Genomic DNA, 14913 nt, shown 5'->3' with positions numbered 1-14913 from the left:
AAGAATACAGTTTGTCCTGCATCAGGGACTGGACAGGGCTCTTCCTCAGTGAGCTCCAGTCTCCAATCCATTGTACGAGTACCTGCCTATGCTTCCATCAGGGCAATAAAGTCCAAGGGACGAATACAGGATATATTCATACCTCTCTTCTCTTTACCTATTCTCTGGGGAGTTCAGTGCCAAACACAGATGGAAAGCAGCAGGCAGCTGTAGCTTTATAAGGGGATGCACCTCTCTTCTACATGAAGAAGAGGTTCCTTATAGATGGTTCAATCCACTGCTGTACTGAATTGTTTGCAGCCTGTGATGGGCTGACCTTGGCAAGCTGCCAGGCACCCACCCAGCCTCTCTCTGCTTTCCTCAACAGCACAGAGGAAGAAAATATGATGAAAAAGCTCATGGGTCAAGATAAAGAGAGGGAGATCACAAAGCCAATGTATCATTCAACTATGGTCAGTTCTGACACCCTATGCCAGCAGAAAGATATTTCTATCATGAGGGCAAGAAATCAAATGAAAAAATTGATTGCACACTACAGCCCCAAGGATTCCCTACTATTGGGATTGTAGAAAACTAGGTATGAATTTTTTATGCCTGTAGAAAAAAGGTCCAGTGGCTTAACGTTGGTCAGAGCTGCTCAACAGACCTTAACACCACATCAGCTAAAGAAGAAAATAAATTGTCTACTAGAGGAGAGCTGTGTTTTACTTATTATGTTGAAAATACAGAAGAGAAGTATGAAAACGAGAAAACAAGTGTCCCTCATACCAGTCTAATTCTGGCTGTCACACAGATTTTCCTTGTGGCATTGCTGTGGAGGCTGGGGGGCTAGCTCAAAAAATGCTGCCTCATGAGGTGGTTTGCCAGTTGGAGTTTGGGGGTGTATTTAGCCACAGGAACCAAAAGTTCAGCTCCATGTGACTTTGCTTCCCATATTCTCTCACTTGGAGTCAAATATTCATAAATGGCTAACCAGTTCACTCCTTATATACCCCGGTTTTCTTGCCAAGGAGCTTTTCTTTTGAGATAGACCCTTTCCTCTCTTTACATTATTTCTTCAGAATTTATTTCCTGGTACTTTGCCCCAAAAATGCAATTTCTGGCTTATACAAGATATATCTGTGATAACTTGTGGTTCTTCTTCCTCCGTTCCTTGAGATTGAGATATGAAAAGGAAATGCAGCAAATTACTCCTTCCCCTTTGCTGAGATTGTCTTCTTTTCCAAACTGTTACAATAAATTATTTACCATGAGCCGTATTCACTGTGCACGTATCTTAGCCATCTCTTTATCCCTGGTTCTATGCTTTTCATGCATTATGACTAACTCAGTGGACATAAGAGCACTTATGTTTCCCTGGATGCAGGAACCTGGATGAAGTGACTCAGCCCTGTCTCAGGGCAAGCCTGGGCCCGTGTTTGCCTTTCTTCTTCCACTGACACCATGGCATCCAGGAAGGGCTCAGGCTTGTGGTCCAGAGGGAGCTGTGGCACACTCTGGGCAGGGTCCACACCTAGGCAGCCTTCTGATCATGCAGTTCAGGCACACCATTTTCACCAGATTTGATATGGCTGCAGAGCCACAGCAAGGCCGTATTACTAATACAAAATGAGAGATTCTGTATTTACAGTGGTTTTTTTTTCAGAATAACTTCTGCTTTCCTGTCTGCCCCTTTATCAGTTTTGGTGCTTCTGCTGTTACAAGTCTCAAATTGGAAATAAATCAGTTACAACAGCACAGTGAATCTTTCTTTTTCTTATATTTCTCTTTGCAGATGGTAAAGTAGCTGAAATTGAGAAAAGGATTAGAGAAGCTTTTGAGGTGTTTGACCGGGAAAGCAATAAAACTGTGGATGCCAGGTTTGTAAATATATTCACAAAGAAATATTGCAGGATCAAATATAGAGATAAATAACTCCCTAAGCCAGCATCTGCTTTACCAGAAAATGTCATTGAAATAGGCTTTTTGGCCCTGTTTGGACAAGTATGTCTGTGGTGGGTTGACCTTGGCTGGACACCAGGTGCCCACCAAAGCCACTCCATCACTCCTCTCCTCAGTGGGACACGGGATAGAAAATATAACAAATGGCTTGTGGGTCAAGATAAGGGCAGGGATCCCTCGCCAATTACTGTCACAGGAAAAACAGACTCGACTCGGGGAAATCAATTTAATTTATTACCAATCAAATCAGAGTAGGAATAACGAGAAGTAAAACCAAATCTTAAAAGCAGCTTTCCACCCACCTCTTTACTTCCTGGGCTTAACTTTATTCCTGATTTTCTACCTCCCCTCCGCAGTGGTGCAGGGAGACTGGGAATGGGGGTCAGTTCATCACATGTTGTAGCTGCCAATCCTTCCTTCTCAGGGGGAGGACCCCTCACACTCTTGACCTGCTTCAGCAGTGGGGTCCCTCCCACAGGAGACAGTCCTCCATGAACTTCTTCAATGTGAGTCCTTCCCACGAAGTGCAATTCTTCATGAACTGCTCTGGCATGGGTCCCTTTCCATGGATTGCAGTCCTTTGGGAACAGGCTGCTCCAGTGTGGGTCCCCCACAGAGTCACAAGTCCTGTCAGCAAACCTGCTCCAGCGTGGGTTCCTCTTCTCCACGGGGTCACAGGTCCTGCCTCCCTAAACCGGCATCTGCTTTTCCAGAAAATGTAATTGGCCCTTTTGTAATCAGTCCTTTTGGCCCTGATTGGATAAGTTTGTCTTTGCTGGTTTAATAGACATTTTGTATTGTTCACTGGTTGAAATTGGCTGGGACTGATGGTGCAATGGGGCAAGAGGAAGCTGCAGCTGGGCAAGAGGTCTGAGGCCACAATTAGTGCTAGTAAATAAATCCCTGCTCTGATAGCTCATTTGGCACTACAGGACCTGGATCCTTATGAAACTCCTCACTTTTAGGGTATTTCAGCACATCAAGGGATGTCCCTGCCAGTGTGTGTGTCACAGTTACCTGCACTCAGTAGGTGTCTTCAATGGAAATGCATCCTTCCTCTGGGGTAATGTGGGAGATGGATGTTGCTTTGGCAGGGAGGTGGTTTTAGGAGGCTTGGGAGAAACTTGCCTATAATTTATTTATGAATAATAATAATGATAGCAACAACAACAGTAATATAAAAATTAACATAAAGATGATCATACTTGATTGCACCAAAAGTCTATTTAGCCCAGTACCCTCAGTTGAGCTATCAGTAGTTTCCTAGGGGAGGAATGTAAGGAATTGAACAAATATGCAGTATTTCTTGTTGGTTTTGTACATCTGGTACATTATGATTTGAGTGGCCTCTGGTTTATTTTTTTCTATCCTAGGATAAATAGCAAACATTTGTTCTCTATTAATTTTCTCGTTAATGATTTCATACCTGGCTGTCACATTTGTCCTCCATCACAGTAATTTAAGGCTGAAGAGTTCAGATGTGTTCAATCTCTTAGGAGATGCTATTCCATAGCTCTGGCCATTCTTTTTTTGTGTTTCTTCATGTTCAGCTTTCTCCTTTTTGAAATGGAATGACCAGAACTGGGGAAGTAGAGTGCACAGGTGGGAGTCTGGAAGGAGAACTGCATGCACTATACCTTTAGCATGCACCATTATGGAAAAACATACAAAATATATGTCTGAGCAAGGGGGTAGAAGTTCAGTGGAAGATAAAAACATGGACTGTTAGACTGATCAAGGCATAACTGGCTACAAGATACAGAGCTAAAGGATGTCAAATTTAAAAATTCCTCAATAATCTTAATTCTGGTATTTTTTAAAGTTTGAATATTTGGCAATGCTACTTGAACTTCATTTTAATATAAGCATTCCTAGACATAACTATGGCATTTATTATAAAATACATAAATGACATGTTTATGTCTCACAGAGCAGGTTGTTATAAGCTGTTGTCATAAAAGCCTACTGGAGTAATTTTTCATATTTCCAATTACTACATTTAAAAGAATATCACCAGAGCTTTTAATTATAAACCAATTACTGAGCATAAACACTACAAAGGAGTGTGAGAACTGGTGAAATTGTTGTCATTAAACATTCTTCATGAAGCCAAATTGGAAAATATCTTTAAATGTTTCAAACATCTTTTCTACATTCTAGAGCATAGGTGAGAGAGATGCAAAATATTTATGTGATGATTTTAGGAATGCATGCTTACTAGTGCCTCTAAATTTAAGAAATTGCCAGTACTTCATAGAAGTAATGATGGGGAATTTCAGGATATATCTCCACACTCAGTATAATTGCTGTTCCCTTGTCCATAGGGCTCTCTAGGGAAGAATGATCTTACATTTCTTGGCCCATGCCCAGGGAGGTGCCTGATCCCAGAAGTGGAATTGCCCCAGTGCCCCCCAGATGCCCTGCTCCTGGATGGGCCCTGGCTGCCTGGCCCCTATGCAGAACCCCCACCACTGCCATCCCCGGCCCTGGGGAGCCCCTAGCCCTCACTGCATCATGACATACTCATTGCTTATTTGTTTGCCATTTACATCTGCAGTCTCGGCTAAATAGTTGTAAAATTTTCTACATTCCTCACTCTATTATATCATGGATATACAGCTTGATAAAATGTTACAACAATGAAATGATACAAATAGACTTTTAAAAAATGTGTTCGTTCAGACAGGAGACATCTAAAAGTCTGTTTAACGTAGTAAATGCACAATTTCACGTTAATTTTTATCATAGTACAGTTACAGACAATGAACAACAGTTTATTGTCTAATTATTCCTAGGTTCATATTGCAGGGCTGTATCACAATAATGGGATTATTAATAACCGATTATCTTGTATCAGAAGGTGGCAGCACAGCACAATTCTTAACCACTGTTGTAGATGTATGAATTTTATTGCCTGAAATATCAGATCCCCATGAAGAACATGGAAAATTACACTGGCTTGACAGGCTGACATTGGCATTGCATGACTCCTGATGCAAATTCAAATTAGTAAGAAATTAAGAATGAGGAATATAATATTGTTTCATGCTGCTTACAACATACTGTTGGTCAAGGACTTTTATGATTTTGCAAATCTTGCCATTGAAAGTGTTATATGTAGGGCAAAAATAATGACCCAAAATTTTATTTTTTCTGTGTTATAAAACTTGTATGATCATGAATTTAATTTTAGATGTTGTTTTTGTGTTGTAGAAACTAAACAGGAGGAATCGCAGCTTCTGAACTGAGAGGAAGTGGCTGGTAGCAAAATACAGTTTCCTGTCAGGGTTCTTTAAACTCTGTGTTATTACCAAATGGAACCTGACTTTTTTCACCACAGTCACTTTAGACAACATCCTCATGTTGGCACGCATGCAGACTGCCAGATACAGCACCAGGAATGCCAGATTTTGCAGGCTCTTCTAGGGCCTGGCTTACCTTAGTCACATCACAGTTTTGCTGGCTGTGAGTGAGGTGAGGCGGGAGGGTGATGGCAGCTTTACCATCTCTGGCATCTGTGAGAGTAGAAATAGTGTGGGACAGGAATGAGGCAGGATTTGTGTTGGGTGTTCCTCTAGGGGAGGCGGGGAATACTTAGAAATATCTTTTAGGTGGAAAAGGTGAGGGAGTGCAGGAGTGAGAACAACAGATGCAGTATATACATACTAGAAATAGGATGGATGGACAAGGATTATGCCTAAATGACTGACCCCCTGACACCAATGGCCATTCACATCCACAGAGGCAGAGTTTCACTGAGTCATTTGAATAGATGGTCTCATTTCATAACAACTGGATGTGTGGGATTGGGTTGTGTTTTGTAACTAGTTTTGTCCAGCCTTTTCCTCTCTTTTGTCTACTGTAGTGCTTCTCACATGTTTTCAATCAGAATGGGAACTCCTTGGGACCTGTCTGAGGAGGTCAAAGACTTACAGTTTTGCATGTGCTTGGTGTGCCACATTCAGGGCCTTACTGTTGCAAGATTTTACAAAGGTCACTGCTCCTTGTATCTACCATTTTTATTAGGCAATCTGATTTTTCCACCAAATGGATTAGGATTGGGATTAGGATTCACCACTGGTCAAGATGAAGAAACCACAGAGGTTTGGATTATGGGAACCACCAGCACTGTGAATAGATATTCAAATGTACTTAAATTTCTGTGTTGTTGAATTGGAATGTAAATCAAAAGCAATAGTGATGCTTCTGTTATTCTGTTTTTAATTGTACTGTGAATCTCACTAAAGCTTTTTTACGGCTTTACAGTACTTTTGTTTCTAATCTGTGATGTTTTTCATCTTAAATTATTTTGAGGCATTGCCAGTTTGTTCAGAATTTTTTTAGAGCCTCAGAACAGCTGCACCAGGTTCAGCAGTAGATGCAAGCTATGAATATATTTGCAGCATAAACAGAGTGGGGATAAGCCACTTTGTTGTTCTGTTTGACTGTTTCAGAGCACAGTAGGGACGTAGCAGGGCTGTCTCCTTCCTGACTTTTTGTAATTGTTCTTTAATGCAGTTAGAATTTGTATCTTTATAGCATTTAATGTACACATGTATTTTATTTGTTACCTTTCATCTCAGCATGTGTCCAAGTGATTTGTTAACTATATAGATGTAGACTTTACTGAAATAAAGCTTAACAATTAGAGAACAGTAGTTGAACATTAACTTTCACACAGTACACTGCAACACAGTGGTAAAGAATTTTTTTGGAAAGTCACAAGAACAATTGCACTCTTTCAAAGAGCTCCAGAGTATTTAATGTCTGTAAAAATAGACATTGGTTACTGAAACATCATCTTGAAAGTCCACATGCATATGCTTGTGCATACTTTTGGGCTTGTACGTGCATATTCCTACATGCAAACTCTTAACTGGATTGTCCACAGACACTCTTGTATTGCAGACTTATTGACAAAGATGTTCTTTCTTTCTTTCAGAGATATTGGTTGCATTGTCAGGTCACTGGGTTGCTTCCCAAGTGAGGCAGAACTACGTGAACTGCTTGCAAAGGTAAATGGTTAGATCTTTTGTATTTTTTTCAGCCTTAAACTTGCACAAGTTTGGCCCTTCTGCGTTGCTGAGTGGGAAACTCAAGTTCTTTTCCCAGATGTTGGAAGTGTCATGGAAGTGTTTCAATCAGACAGGCAATCTCTCAGGTTGCCCTGAAGCAAACCTTTAGGTTGATGAAGTAACAATGCTGATGGGTTAAAATGAGGAGTCTTTGACTCTCTATTACCCCAGAGGATCACTGTGACACTGTGCTAAGGTGGAGGAGCATTTATAGAAAATGGACAAAAATTGTTTTTGACTGATGAAAAAGTATGTCCTAAACCTCAGTCAGATTAGGATCTCTAAACACTAACCATCTCATTCTTCAGGACATGCAGTGGACACATGGTGCATGATTAGGTAATAAAAATTAGTTCTTGAGAAGATGTTAAATTACAAAAATACGCAGAGGGAAGGTGGGCCATTTTTTTTACTGGGTTACTGCTGTCTTATAGCCAGACCTTTCTACTTTCTGTCCTTCATGAGGTGTCTCCCAGTCTTGAGATTTAGATAAGTAACCTTGATTACTTAAGCCTGTAAATCAGGCTTCAGGACATAAAACTCCACAAGACCTAGTGGTCCTCCCATTCTCTCACTGATATGCAGTGGTAAGGAAATTCAATGACATTTCTCCAGTCTTTTCCTATACTAATTTTTGTCTCCTTACCGCATGCTTGTAATAGAAAGGATGATGTGCTGGTGCATTGGCAGGGTATGGCTAATAGATGGGATGAAAAAGTGGGAAAAAGTCTCCACATTCTTTTTGTAAATGAGCATGCTGCCTTAAGGAGTGGATGATGCTGAAGCTGAGAGGTGGGGTAAGGATTTTTCTCCTTTTCATGTGTAGCTCAGTATACTGAGAATTGATCTCTCTTACTGTTTTCTTCCTGCGCCAACAAAAATTTGGATGGTTGCAGTAGTAGTCTCTCCTCAGTAGGCTTGTCTGGTCTCCTGTAGGTCAGAATTTAGTGTGACAAATCTTGTGCTAAGTCTTGTGAAAATGACACAGCTGCTTCAGATGAGGAAGTGCAAAGAACCACCAGAGGAGAAAGCTCTTTTAACATGATACTGCAATCTGTCTGCTCTGGATATGTACTCTCTGTACCAGATAGTCCCAGCTCCCACTGACAAACAAGGCAAAGTAGAAATTATTGTGCTTAATATAGATTGTATTTTTAGTGTCCCACAGTAACTTTTCTTTACAGCAAACAAATGGTACAACTGACTCAAGATATAGAACTGTGAAAAGGAAGGGGATACTTTGACAACCCACTTCAATTTCAGGAGAATCAGGAGAGTTTAAGGCCTTCCAAAGAGATTGGACATTGGTTTTTTACCCATTTTGAACAGTACTGAAATTTGAGATAAGTAATACATAACAAGGTACAATGCAATGCAGCCACAAGGCAGATGATTCTTGAGATATAACACTGTAACCTGTATGCAAATGTTGATTATAAGGATATTAAAGTACAAATACTGCAAAAATAAAGAGTATATTCAAGAGTAATGGTTAACCTTAAAGAACACTGAACTGGAAATCAAATAGCAAAGAACAGTGCCTGTAAGTGAAATCTTGGCATAGGTTTAGTACTAGAAGAACACTGTCTTCTTGTAGAACCCTTCATATATTATGATAATCACAAATACCTCAGTTACCATTATAATAAGATACCATTATAATTGACTATGGTAATACCATTTCATCTTAATCTAGATAAAGTAAAAATTGTGTCTGTTAGCTGGTTTGTAACTAAGCTATTTCCCCAGTATTGTTGCACATTGTAAATGGTAATTTGTTTCTCTTTCTCACTACTTGTGCCTCTCAGTCATCTGATCTTCCTATTAGCCTTATTGTAGTTAAACTAGTGTATGCTGCCATCAAATTATTCATATCTGTAAAATCATTGTTCATATAATTATGTTATCTCTATAAATTATCATTACTGTCTCCTATATTGCCTTATACTCAGTGTTATACTTAATATCATATCTTTAGGCCTACTTACAAGTTTAAGGTTAAATGATAAGCCTAGAGATGGTGAAAGCTAATCTAAGGATCATTTCAATGTCTGGAGTTCGGTACACTGCTCTGCCTGTTTCTTTGTGACTCTAGTCCCCCAGTGTTGTGTGGACAGAAATAGTATGGGTGTGAGAGCAGAGATACAAAACATAATGGGTGCTACAATACAATTGTTATGGGAGCTATGGATGAACCCAAAGGAAAGAAATAGAGCAAAACTCACAGTGAAAATGCAAATACTGTTATTGTGAAAAAAGGAGAAATTACAGAAAAAAGGAAAACAATAATGAGGAATGAGGTGTAGAACGGGAGTGAGCATGAGAAAGAGTAAGAGGATACATATACTTGCAAATCCCAATACTTAATGATTTAGGCAAAGTTAATATATTCAATTTATCCACTTATCAATCCATTGTTAGAAATAGGATTAATTTTAACTGTTCAGGATGTTTCTGGGCCTGTAGAGCCTCTGAAAGGGAAGCTGTTTCTTTCATCCTCAGAGGAAACTGAGGTTGCTGTTCACCTCCCAGGACTAGGTTTTGCTAGGTATTTTTTACATCTTTTCAATCAAGCAAGCAGTAATACACATGATTCTGTAATGGTAAAAGGTACCATTTGATATAGCACAAACAGCTTCATTTCCTTGCTAAAGATCCCTTCACTGGTCTCACCAAACAGAAGAGAAAATGTGTTTTTACAAGCCAATTTCCACTCTAAAGCAAGAGGTGACAGCTGTCTTCTCTTAGTGCCCAAGCCCCTTCAAAAACACTGTAGAAGAGCATTCAGCAGCAGTTGCAGCTCTCCATTTAAGCAAATGGATGTATCAGGAACCACCCCAGCTCTGATCCAGCTCCTAGGAGGAAGATTCCATACTTCCTGGCTCAGTTAGAAGATTTCAAATCAGTGCCTGTTTGAGCTTTCCTTCGATCTGAGCTGTGTCTCGGAGAGCCTAGCAAGGTGTTGGCTGCTGCCATGTGAGACCTCAAGGCATGCATCCAGTTTCAACACAGACAGGAACAGGCTAGCTCCATTAACAGGGCTCCTTTTGAGAGAAAAACTTGAAATTTTCAGGGAAGGGATGCACCCTGATGACATGTTTCTTATCTCTTGTGGAAGTATAGGAAGTATAGGAAGTATAGGAAGTATAGGAATGCAGTGAGAATGCTGCTAGAAGTATAGGAAGTATAGGAAGTATAGGAAGTATAGGAAGTATAGGAATGCAGTGAGAATGCTGCTAGAAGTCCCTGATGTTTTGGGATTAATCTGTTAATTTGTTTGGGAGGCAAAAGGAAGATTTTCTGTGTATAGCATTTTATGGGCTGCCTTATGACTCTTTTGGACTGCCCTGACTCAGTCTGCCTGCCTCTCTGGTCCTGATGACTCTCTTTGGCTATGAAATATGTAGAGGCAACAAATTCCATCCTTGAGGTGTACTAGACTGGGGCTATGTCCAAGCTAGCCCATTAAATATGCCCAGAAACATCCTTGGGTGTTGAAGTCAGCTGGCACAGAGCAGCTTGTGTCTACCCCGGTAAATCTTTTATGCAGAGTGGCTGCACAAAGTATCCTTGTGGGGAAAAGCCCTTAAGGTCCCAGCCAGGATCTGCTGAGGGGAATATTGGGAGGCACAGCCCAAAGTCATGCCAGGGAATGTGCTCATGGTTTGCTGTAATGGGTGGTCACATTGCACTGATTGGGAATGTTCCAGATCCTGATAGACTTTACTGGTATGAATTCAGTCTGAACGTTTAAACCTCTGCTGAGTTATTGTGGAAGATAAGATCAGTTACACGGTGTCCGGTTACTTTGCAAGAATGGTTTTGAAGCACAAGAGGGCAATCTTGAGTTGTTGGAAGTGTCTATAATAGCAGGCCTGTGTTTTCCCTGGGATATTATTTCTTCCTCGAATTTCCTTCTGTTTGATCACAAGCATTTCACTCAGATGTTATGGTGCCCTGTGATATTAAAGACTTGATATAAATATTCAAAGTCTAACTCTGTAGTTTTAATGCAAGGACTACCCAATTTTCAGTTTTTCTGTATCAGTTTGCTAATGAGCCATATACCCTGCGATACTTAAGTTTTATTTTTAGTTAGTAGGAGAAGTAGAAGATGAAGAAGCAACCAGATTCATTCATATGGAAAAATTTCTTCCAGTGATGACAAAAGTACTACTTGACAGAAGGTAATGGAATTTTATGTATCTGTACTTTATTTCATATTGACAGGGTTGATTCTGAATAAATATATCTGCAGAAATTTTATATAACTGGAAGAAGTACAGATTTTATTTGTCATTTAAGATCAGTTTACATTAGCTAGATATTGTTTCCAAATTACTTTGTCTACATAAATTTGTGTTTTACTGATGATATAAATAATACCAGTTTATAATCATGAATTGTGATAACATGTAGCTTTTGTGTTTTTAATGGGAATCAGAATTAACTTGATATTCAACATATTTTGTGTATCTCTAAAATGTTTCGTATGCAAATTAAGGTCATAACTATTACTGTCTCTGAACATATGGGTCACAGTTACTGAGAAGCACAGTCTGTTACAGTTTATTTTAAATAAGTTGTGTAAACCAGCTTCATATTCATGTCTCAAAGTGACAGCCAGGTACAGCTGAATGTATACAACTAGTTCTCTAAAAGACTGCTGATCTAAAAGTCTCAAACAAAACCACTGTTCATTATACTAAGGTGCATGGAAGTCTTTGCATATACACAGGAACTTGTGCTATTTTGACATTTGCACTAAAGCAAGATTACTTACAGCAAGATTAATTTCCTTTTAAAGATGGTAGTCAAGGCTTCTGAAAAACTCTGTCTTGTCCAATACCGAGAAGTTATTTTGCACACAGAGAGCCTTTGGTAGGAGGGTGTTCTAGACATGAAATATCTGCAGCTCCACACTGATGTTCAGCCTTTCACACAGTGATGCCTTGCTGCTCTGGGCTCTCTTCTCCTCCTCCACAACCTCTCCACAAAAACATACACACACAAAAAAACCCACAAAACCCTACATGCTTTCCCCAGGCTAGTTCAGGCTTGTCAAGACCCACTTTATCTTTTGGGGCACTCTGTCCAAGGGTACATGAGATTTGGATCATAAAAACCAAGACTACTACTTAGAACATTTGATTTTTAGATAGTAGAAGACTGAGGCGGGTCTGGACAAAGCAATCAAGCACTTAGAATCTCCCTGGATTCAGCTCTTTCTATTTAGTATTCTGGGGGGTTGGTGAGAGTCTGTTGGGATACGGAAGCTCTCCTTTGCTACACAGAGCTTCTTTTCCATCTCTGAAATCAAGCACGCATATGCATGCACACATGTGCCCAGTTCTCCCATCTCTCTGAAATTGTTAGTGACAGACCTTTTCTTTTAAAGCTACCAGCCTCCTTTGCTCATCATCAGCTCATTAGACTGCCCAAGTCCCACAGGTGATCTGTTGCCTAGCTACCAGTGTACCTGGACAAAACTTTGTTTTCTTGGTTTGGCCATCTTCTGTGCAGTGCATTGGCTGTGTGAGTGATTCAGCTGTTACTGACTCCTGCTAACCCACTCAGCCAGCCCAGACATGCAGAAGCCATTCATCTGGCTCCTCAGCACAAGGGAAGTTAAACAGTAGTACAACAAAAGACAAAAGAGTTAAATACATGGACAGTTCCAAAAAGTCAGGCTCCAATTAAATGTTTGATAGAAAAACTTAATAAGTTGTTATAGAAAGAAAGTTTTCCTTTTCCTCATGTTTTGTTCTTTCAGAACACTGGCAAACAGTAACTTAACTTTTCTGATTAAATGGTTTCAGCTACTGGCCTATTCGAGAAGATGTTCTTCTACATGCATTTGAGGTCTGTAACTAAATATTCAAGTACCTAATTGTTTGGAAGAAGTGGCTGCTTCTTGATACAATATGGTTAAAACAAAAAGTTTTATTCTTTTTCTTTAAAGGCTTTGGATGAGAATAAATGTGGATATATTACTAAAGAGGACCTGGTCAAATATTTGACTGAAGAAGGTAACATGACTTCTGTAATATCAGTATTTAAGTAAAAAGCATTACAATTATATATGGCACCTTGAGGTCCTTAGTCTGTGTGCCAAAACCTGCGGTTTTTGTCTTCAAACAATACTGTTAATGTGATGAGTGGCTGCAGACTAGGACATTTCACTGGTGAATAATGCAGGGAAAAACATTTATCTGCCTGCTTACAGACATTATAAGATAGATATGATGATGATGATTAATTCAATCATACCTGGATATGTTATGATTCTGTGCACATCTCTGTGCTTACTAAGGATGCGACTCTTTTTCTGTCCTCCTGTAAAATTGTAGCTTAGATTTCCAGATGTTTCAGGTAGTTTCAGTGCTCATTCATTCCTCCATTATCTTGATCTTAATTCTAGAGCCGTGCACAAACCAAGAGATTCAAGGGCAAGATTTAAGTTGTACATCCTGTAATCCTCAATATCCCTTGAAGAGCCTGCTTTTCTTGCATGGCTGACTCATGCATGCCTGCCTCAAGTACAAAACCTCAGATGGTAACCTAGTTCTCAGAGAGGTGGGCCAGAAGCTCCTACAAGAGAAAAACCAGAAGTCTTTCATGATGTAAATACAAGTGCAAGGACAGCCAAATGACAGATAATAATAATATACACATTAGAAAAATTCCTTCTGACAAAAATGGTTGTTTCAAAATCCCTGTGGCAGAGAGGAATAGGGTGTTCTGGAGTCTGTGAACTAGAAGATCAGAAGATCCAGATCCTTTGCCTCCTTTCCATTAGACTGGCTCACTTGGTGTGCAGGACTTACACTGGCAAAAGTGGAGGAATCAGATCCTTAGTTTTCCTCCTTTTCTTCTCTGTGTGAGAACCAAAAGGAGATTCTTTCAAGGGAAAAGCAGTATAATTTGCCAATCCTGGAAAGAATACTTACCAAAACAAAGTGTTATTCTCTGCTGTCTTTCAGGTGAGCCCTTTACTGAGGAAGAAATGGAGGAAATGCTCTCCGTTGCTCTAGATCCAGAAACAGATACTCTTCACTACAGAGACTACCTTTCAAAGTTGGTAGTAGATGAAACTAAGATCTTCCCCTTTCATGTTTGAGATGCCTTTTGGTAGCAAGAGTGAGCTTGGCACATAGTTGAAATATGTATTTTAAAGTATAACAAATCTCAGCTTGTGACTTGCTGCTTATAATTAAAATAAAATCTGTGAAGTTATATTTCCTTGGGTTCATATATATATATATATATGTATAAAAATATATTCACACCTGGAAAAAGAGCTCTTGACAGAAATACTGTGTAAGGTCTGGAAAAGAAATCAGGGAATTTGGTTGGAAAATAACAGGACAAATAATGTTAATGGAGTCAAGAAATTACTTTACAATTGCTTTTGAAAAACTAATGGAAAATGAGACCCCTGGAAGCAGGTAACAAGTGGGTGAGTATCTTAAGATGACTAATACTAGTAAGATAAAGCTTTTATATTTAAATGTAATCCTTGTTTGTGTTTAGCTAGTCAGGCACCAGGTAGGGTACACCTTTTGAAATAATATAATAGATCAAATAAGCTGTCTATTTCTAGTGGTTTTCAAATATTTTTGTTTTGTTTACCATAAGCAATTGAACTGGACCAGTTAGTTCCATTTTATGTTACTAACCTACTGACATATGCTTCCATATTTTTTCCTTCCATTTTAAACACACAGGTAAGACTCCAACCATTGCCATAGTCAAGTTTACAGACAAAGTAATCCTTGAGAACACTTCTGTTACTATAGGCAATAAACAGTTCCCCTTTCATAACCAGTTTGAAAGTCAGTAATTTCAAGTTTTCAGAACTTAGGATCACAGGACAGGAATTTGATTTTCATAAAGT

The 14913-nt window shown here is 39.4% G+C and overlaps 1 protein-coding gene across 4 annotated transcripts in view; it reads left to right on the top strand.

Annotated features, from left to right (window-relative positions):
* The window catches only part of EFCAB2 (EF-hand calcium binding domain 2), a 31404-nt gene extending 17152 nt beyond the window's left edge, over positions 1–14252 (top strand). For 3 of the 4 annotated variants that reach the window (XM_064648647.1, XM_064648649.1, XM_064648650.1), the window contains 6 exons: positions 1775–1859; positions 6884–6956; positions 11112–11203; positions 12836–12878; positions 12979–13045; positions 14000–14252. In XM_064648647.1, the coding sequence (XP_064504717.1) occupies positions 1775–1859; positions 6884–6956; positions 11112–11203; positions 12836–12878; positions 12979–13045; positions 14000–14136 (497 nt within the window). In that variant the 3' untranslated portion in view covers positions 14137–14252. The remainder of the gene's footprint in view (positions 1–1774; positions 1860–6883; positions 6957–11111; positions 11204–12835; positions 12879–12978; positions 13046–13999) is intronic. The other variant, XM_064648648.1, reaches the window with a different exon arrangement.
* The last annotated feature ends 661 nt before the right edge of the window (positions 14253–14913 follow it).

This window comes from Pseudopipra pipra, chromosome 3 (assembly GCF_036250125.1).
Source record: "Pseudopipra pipra isolate bDixPip1 chromosome 3, bDixPip1.hap1, whole genome shotgun sequence".
Taxonomy (NCBI): domain Eukaryota; kingdom Metazoa; phylum Chordata; class Aves; order Passeriformes; family Pipridae; genus Pseudopipra; species Pseudopipra pipra.
This window is presented reverse-complemented; position numbering and strand designations above follow the sequence as displayed.